At 36.9% G+C, this 8172-nt stretch overlaps 1 protein-coding gene across 1 annotated transcript; it reads left to right on the forward strand.

Annotated features, from left to right (window-relative positions):
- Window positions 1-6: 6 nt before the first annotated feature.
- LOC124232530 (centromere-associated protein E-like) lies at window positions 7-7433 on the forward strand (the record flags this gene model as incomplete). Its single annotated transcript, XM_046649490.1, has 11 exons — window positions 7-31; window positions 1271-1558; window positions 1708-1866; window positions 2273-2560; window positions 2664-2816; window positions 3284-3571; window positions 4157-4315; window positions 4500-4781; window positions 5425-5583; window positions 6363-6653; window positions 7275-7433. Coding segments are annotated over exons 2-11 (2187 nt in total), but the record flags the coding sequence as incomplete, so codon positions are not given.
- Window positions 7434-8172: the final 739 nt, after the last annotated feature.

The following is an 8172-nucleotide window of genomic DNA, read 5'->3' on the forward strand; positions in this document are numbered from 1 at the left end:
GAAAGAAGACTTTAGAGAAGCTTTGGCTAAAGTAAGTTTCATCCTTTCCTCCTATTTAAGTGTTTCATAAGAATCAAGTCTTTGGGAAAGGGAGCATTTGTGTTATAGTTATGTTACTACCAATTTTGTTTAAATGTCTCTTAATTATGAAGTGATTGGAAACAAAGCAACTAAAAATTGCTCATAAATGCTAAGAAACTATTGAAACTGAGAGAAAATGTTTCAGAGAAGACAGCTATTTTCTTAAATATTCAAAATTTTTTAGAAAAAGCAAGGCTAAATTATAGGAAAGGATAAAGCGAACAAAGCTATTTTCAACCCTTCTTTAAATCTATTCCTCCACATCTCGTAAAGCGCTACCTTCTTCCTCAAGGCTTCAGTCAGAAGTCTGGCTGTCATCCCTACTAGTGTCCGTTCCTCCTTGCTCACTCTCTAATCCAAGACCAAACCTTGTTGATTTTAAGGTGTGTTTGTGTGAAATCCTCTTTCCTCTCCACATGGCCAACACCCGAATCTGAGCCACTATTCTTTCTTTCCCTGGCTTTCTGCAATCTCCTCCTAACTGGTTCCCCACATTCATTCTTATTGTTCTCTAATTCATTCCCCATTCGGAACCCAAGTGATCTTTTCTTCTTAAAGCCCTTTAATAGCTTATTGTTACTCTTGAAACGAAGACCAGAATCCCTCATATGGCCTGTGAGGCCCTGGATCACAGACCTGGCTGGTCTCTGGCCTTATTTCAGCTCCCTCTCCTCCTGCTCAGATTCCTGCAACTCCAGTCTACTGCTCTTCCTCATCTCATGGCTTTCACATGTTCTGGTCTCCCTACGTGCAGTATTTCCGTACCCTCCTTTGCCTAACCATGGCTCTCATCCTTCAGATCTCAGCTGAAGATTTCCATCCCCTAGGAAGTCCTTCCTCACCACTCACAGTGGGTTAGGTTTGTTCTTAATACCCTGGGAGAACCCAGCACATCTGTTTGGTAAGATTTGGCATAATGTCTTTCTCCCTAAAGTATAAGTCTCAAAAAAGCAGAGATCGTATAAGTCTCATTTACTATTTTATCTCCAGCCTCTAGTAGGGTACTGATAACACAGTGAGCCCTCAATAAATAAATGTTAAATATCTGAATGATGGAAGAGTAGAAAGATTGCTCTATAAATGAGCCATTGAATCCTGACTTAATTGTTTTAGAAACTATCCTGATTTCTTTTCCTCTAAAATAAAATAAAGTATCTTTGGATATCAATTGTGTTGTGATTCTCTTAAGATCCAAGAGGCTCAAGACAAACAAGAAGAGTCCTGCAATATGAAAGAAGAAGACAATGAGACTAAGAAAGTGGTGAGTGAGATGGAGCAATTGAAGGAGCAACTCCAAGCCCGAGAGTCAGCACTACTAAGAACAGAGGTGGAAAAGCTCAGGTGGTCTGAGAGACTTCAGGACAGTCGCGATGACATGAACTCTGTAGCCAAGGAGAGAGATGACCAACAGAGGCTGCAAGAAGTTATTCTGTCAGAAAGTGACCAACTCAAAGGAAACAGAGAAATAATGGCTAAAGTAAGTCTCACCCTTTTCCCCATGTGTGTGGTTTTTAAATAGTTTGGGAGCAAATATTTTCCTAAAAACTAAACCTTTGGAAAAAGGAGTTAAAATGTCGTGGTTATAGTGTTTCTATACATTTCTTACAATTTCCTTTAATAATAAAGCACCTAGAAAGTGAAGAGGAACTTGGATTTGCTCGTGGTCACCTGAAAGAACAGGAGGAAACTATTGCTAAGCTGAGAGAGAATCTTTCAGAGAGAGGAACCGAACTGTCGACCTCTCAAAAGGAATTAGAAACAACCAATGAAGAATTACAGAAAAAGGTAAATTGGGGGTGAAGGAACAGTGGGAGAAAACCTGAGGAAGGTACCTAACTGAATTGCACAGGTTACTGTGTACATTCTCAATTGTTGTGGAAAGCATCCTGGGTTTTTTCCTTTAAAAAAAAAAATATATATATATACATACAGAGGCCAGCCTGGTGGTTCAGCGGTTATGTTCTGTGGCATGTGTCCCACATATAAAGTAGAGGAAGATGGGCATGGATGTTAGCTCAGGGCCAGTGTTCCTCAGCAAAAAGAGGAGGATTGGTGGCAGATGTTAGCTCAGGGCTAATCTACCCCCCCAAAAAAATATATATATTATATACACACACACACACATATAAACACACATGTTTTATGTATGTGTGTATTTTGGCTACTTAACTTATTTTATCATTATTTTAAGATCCAAGAGTTTCATGAGGAACAGGAACAGTTTATTAGCATCGAAGAAAACAGTGAGACTCAGGAAAAAATGAGTGAACTGGAACAATTAAAGGAGCAACTCAAAGCTGAAGAGTTGTCCCTACGAAGTATAGAAGGCGAGAGGCTTGAGTTGACTGAGAGACTTCAGGAAAGTCAAGAAGAAATAAAAGTTATAATGAAGGAAAGGGATGAACTGAAAAGGGTACAAGAGGCCCTTCAAATGGAGAGAGACCAACTCAAAGAAAACATTAAAGAAATTGTAGCTGAAGTAAGTTTCCTTCTTCTAACGTTTTTTGGATATAAAAATGGGGTTAAGGTGCTGACAAAGATGTTCACTATTAAGTTTTACTAATTTTCTTCTGATGATAAAGGGACAAAAAATGAAAGAGGAACTGAAAACTACTTATGTTCTTCTGAAGGAGTACCAAGAAACCATTAGTACAAGGAATATTTCAGAGAAGACAGATCAAGGAGCAAATATTCAGAGAGATTTAGAAAATTCAGATGCTGAATTACAGGAAAAGGTAGGTCTTGTTTTGTTAAGTTGGGGAATGATGTCTGATTGTAGTGTACCTCAGATCCCTGTGGAAGAAAACAGTACATACAGTGGACTAAAATGTAAAAGTGATTACCTTTTTTTTTTTTTTTTAAAGATTGGCACCTGAGCTAACATCTATTGTCAATCTTCTTTCCTTTTTTTTTTCCTCCTCCTTCTCCCCAAAGCCCCCCAGTACACCGTTGTATATTCTAGTTGTAGTAGGTCCTTCTGGTTGTGCTCTGTGGGATGCCACCTTAGCATGGCTTGGTGAGTGGTGCCATGTCTGGGCCCAGGATCCGAACTGCTGCAACCCTGGGCTGCCGAAGCAGAGCATGCAAACTTACCCACTCAGCCATGGGGGCGGCCTCAAAAGTGATTACCTTAATGTAGTAACAATTGTCTTTTTCCTAAAGATCTCTGCCTGTGTCCTAACTTGTTTTATGATTTTCTCAGATTCAAGAACTTCAGGAAGAAGAATATCAGCTTCTTAAGATGAAAGTTGTCAGTGAGATTCAGGAAAAAATGTGTGAAATGGAATACTTGAAGAAGCAATCTGAGGCTCAAAAGTCAACTCTGGAAAATATAGAAATGGAGAACGTAAGGTTAACTCAGAGACTCCAAGAAAACCTTGAAGAAATGAGATGTGTTACAAAAGAAAGAGATGACCTTAGGAGTGTGGAGGAGACCCTCAAAGTAGAGAGAGACCAGCTCAAGGAAAACCTCAGAGAGACCATAACCAGAGTGAGTTACCATCTTTCCCCATATAGTATATAGGACATTTTGTCCTACAAGAGCCGTGGGCAGTAGGGTTGGTGGGAGTGTAAAATTGGTCCAACGTTGGGGAAAGCTGGAGGGGGCACATTTGGTAATATCTTCCAAATATTTCTGTGAGTTTATTCGTTGACCCAAAAAGTACAGTGGTAGCTATTTATCCTGCACACATTAGCACAATTGTCAAGGATATTTGTAGAAGGATAGTCATGGCAGCAAGTTGCAATAACAAAATAAAGCTAACAAAAAAATAGGAAAAATTCTAACTGTGCATTAGTAGCAACCTAATTAAATAGTGCAGCACATTTGGACCGTAGAATCCGGGAACAGATAGAGGGTGCGGTGCAGCACGGCACTGATCTGGCAGCATCCTGTTGGGGACAAGGGTGAGTTGTGGAGTGGTGTATTTAGCATGTATTGACTCCTAAAAGTAACTTAGAGGATAAGGACTGGGAGGAGTAGGGAGGGAGGGTAATCTTCTTACCCTGTAGCTTTCTACATACTGTTTGAATTGTATTACTCTGAATGTACCGTTTTTCTGTCTCTAAAATAAAGGACCTGGAAAAACAAGAAGAACTCAAAATTGCTTACATGCATCTGAAAGAACACCAAGAAACTATTGATAAACTCAGAGAAGTTGTTTCAGAGAAGACAGATGAAATATTAAATATGCAAATACATTTAGAAAACACAAATACTGCCTTAAAAGCACAGGTATTTTTTTAAAGTTGTTATCTGAGTAGCTGAGAGTTTGAATCAGGTCTTTTGTGTAAAGAAACAAGATATGAGTTAGCCTAAAATTGGAGACAAGTAAAGATTTGCCTATTAATTTAGAAACTATTATTTAGCTTTTTATCAAATCTATCTATATCATAATTTATTGTATGCTTATCTCAAGATCCAAGAACTTCAGGAGAAAGAACATCAACTTCTTAAGGCAAAAAATGATCTCAAGGAAAATATGCATCAAACAGAGCAATTGAAGAAGCAATTAGAGGCCCAGAATTCAACTCTGGAAACTATAGAAACAGAGAAGTTCAAATTGACTCAGAAACATCTTGAGAACCTTGAAGAAATAAAACTTGTTGCTAAGGAAAGAGATGGCCTCAGAAGAGTGGAGGAAACCCTCAGAACGGAGCGAGAGCAGCTCAGGGAAAGCCTGCGAGAGACGGAAGCTACAGTAAGCGATACTCCTTCCCTCCCTCGTGAGGAAGCGTGGGCTTTGCTGACAGCAGTGAGCCCTGCTTTCACATGATGGTGCTGCTGGTGTGAGTGAACTGATAGAAACTTTTAGGCACGTAATTTTAAATTCTGTAAGCAATATTTTCTTTATAGACTTTATCCTACATGTATACTTAATCAATTGTTAAGATAAAGAAATATATATATATATACATACACATATATACACCACAGTGTTGTTCATTGTAGCAATTTGTAATAAAAAATGGGATACAATCTGAATGTCCATCAGAAGGAAACTGGGTAAACAAGAGCAATATGTCAGAATACTATGCAACACCTAATAAAAAAATGGAATAGATTTGACCGTCCTAATATGGAAAGCCCAGAATGACTCTTAGGAGGAAAAGCAAGCTGTAGAATAGTGCACATATAACATGTTTGCCTCTGGAAAGTGGGAGCAGGCTCTGGGAGGTGGGGACAGGGAGGAAAAGCTTATCACTTTCTAACAACAAAAATACAGAGTAAGAAGTAATAGTTTTATTATTTTTACTAAGAAAATATGTTATTTTCATTAAAAAAATACTAACATTTTAACATTAAGATATGTCACTGTTCTTAAAATTTCTCTAATGATGAAGAATCTGGAAAAACAAGAGGAACTAAGAATTGCTCACATGCATCTGAAGGAGCACCAGGAAATTATTGATAAACTCAGAGGGATTGTTTCTGAGAAGACAGATGAAATATCAAATATGCAGATGGATTTAGAAAATTCAAACACTAAATTACAAGAAAAGGTATGGGGGGAGGGGAGGGTTATTTGATTGGCTGTCTGACTTATTTGTGCCTATAATCCTCTGGGGATATGAAATAGTTTAGCCACATTGGAAGACACGTTGGCAGTGTTTACTAACACTGAACATGTACATGCCTGTGGCCCAGCGATTATAGGTATGTACCTGAGAGAAAAGAACGCATACTTCCACATAAAGATATGTACAAGAATGTTCATAGCAGCTCTAATCATAATAGTGAAAAACTGAAAACAACTCAGATGCCTTTCACTGGGAGAATGGATTTACACCTTGTGGTTTATAAGTTCAAAAATAGGCAAAGTCACCTAAGATGACCAAGGTCATGATAGTGGTTGGCTGTAGTAAGGGGGCACACAGGAACTTTTTGGGGTGCTAGAAATGTTCTATATTTTAATCTGGGTTGTTATTACATAGATGTAAACATATGTCAAGAATAATTGAACTATACACTTAAGATTAGTGCACTTATGTATATATATGTACATGAGTGCATATATATACATGTGTATATATGCACAAGTATATATACGTATATATATGTACACTTGTGTGTATATGTACATATGTATACACTTGTGTGTATATATATATACACTTATGTATATAATCTCAAAAGAAAATAAATTCTGTGTGGAATTATGCAGAATATTAATGAGTGACATTAGAAGCCTATTGTCTTAATCAATTTAGAAACTATTCTTTATACTTGTCTTAAAAACCATCTGTATCCTGACATGTTATTTTATGATTATCTTGATAAGATCCAAGAACTTAAGGCAAATGAACATCAGCTTTTTAAGTTAAAAGAAGATGTCAGTGAGACACAGAAAAAAATGTCTGAGATAGAGCGATTGAAGAAACAATTCAAGGCCCAAAGTTTAACTCTCGATAAAATAGAAATGGAAAACTTAAACTTGGCTCAGAAACTTCATGAAAATCTTGAAGAAATGAAATCTGTAATGAAAGAAAGAGATAATCTAAGAAAAGTGGAAGAGGCACTCAAACTGGAGAGAGACCAACTGAAGGCAAACCTACAAGAAACCATAGCTAGAGTGAGTTATACTCTTTCTTCCTGTCCAGCACACATATTTTTAATACAAGAAGCTTCCTTCTCTTTTAAATAAATGATACTGTTGGTGAAAAAGTAAATGTTATAGCCTTTTAGGGAGACAGTTTGACAATATCTTATTAAAAATTTATCAGCATATACGTTTGTTACAGCAATTCCATTCCTAGGAATTTATCCAACCAATATATTCACACATTTGGGCAGAAATACAACAGCATTCACTGCAGCATTGTTTGTGGTAAACAAAAGCTAAAAGCAATCCAAGTGTCCGCCATAAGGCACTGGCTAAGTGGGGTTTGTCTGTATAAGGGAACACTAAGCATAAGAATGGGACACTTTTTCTGTGACGTTGATCTAGAAGGGTGTCCAAGGGGTCTGAAAGGAGAAGAGCAAGCAGCCAGTTCAACAAGGAGCAGGACTAGGATGGGCGAGGTGAGGGACAGGGTCTGTACTCTCTATCCTTCCATACTGTTCTGATTTGGGGGTGGTGTGTTGGTGGTTTTTAACTGTGAGAATGCATTTTTTTACTTTAACTAGTTCATCATTAAGAAAAGATAATGTGCCTTTATATTATCATATTTCTCAATTTCTTCTAATAATAAAGGATCTGGAAACACAACAAGAACTGAAAATTGCTCGTATGCATTTGAAAGAACACCAGGAAACTATTGATAAATTCAGAGAGAGAGTTTCAGAAAAGACAACCCAGATTTCAAATATTCAAAAGGATTTAAATAAGGCAAAAGATGAATTACAGGAAAAGGTATTGTTGTTTTATTCTTTTGGGAGTAGTTGTGTCCAAAATCATTTGTAGACTCAGCAAGGAGATAGAAATAGATATATAGACATAGATATGTGCTTGTATGTAACAAATAGACTATTTTCCGTCCTTGAAGGAGTTCTGTTTGCATTCTAACTTGTTTTATAATTATCTCAAGATCCGAGAACTTCAGAAAAAAGAGCTTCAACTTCTTAAAAGTGAAAGAAGATGTCAGTAAAACTCATTAAAAAATGAATGAAACGGAAGGATTGAAGAAGCAGTTTGAGGCCCAAAATTTATCTATGCAAAATGTGGAAATGGATAACTTACACTTGACTAAGAAACTTTATGAAAGCCTTGAAGAAATAAGAATTGTAGCTAAGGAGAGAGATGAGCTAAGGAGCATAAAAGTCTCTCAAAAATGGAAAGAGACCAATTCAGAGAAACCTTAAGAGAAATGATAGCTAGAGCGAGTTCAGAATCTACCCCTATCTAGTAACTATTTATAAGAAACAAGCTTTTTTGAAAAGGGTAGCAATGTTTTTACTTTTTTTTTCCGGGAAATTTCTACAAACGGAGGATAATGGGAAAACTATTACTATAACTTTTCACACAAACAGGCAAGTACAGTTTTAAAAGAAGCTAAAATCTATTTCAGAAAATACCATTTTAATTCTTTATTTTTAAGAAAAAATTTGTTAAATAAGCAGACTATTTTCTTTAATGAAATTTTAAAAGAGTT

This window comes from Equus quagga, unplaced genomic scaffold (assembly GCF_021613505.1).
Source record: "Equus quagga isolate Etosha38 unplaced genomic scaffold, UCLA_HA_Equagga_1.0 HiC_scaffold_7137_RagTag, whole genome shotgun sequence".
In the NCBI taxonomy this organism is placed as follows: Eukaryota; Metazoa; Chordata; class Mammalia; order Perissodactyla; family Equidae; genus Equus; species Equus quagga.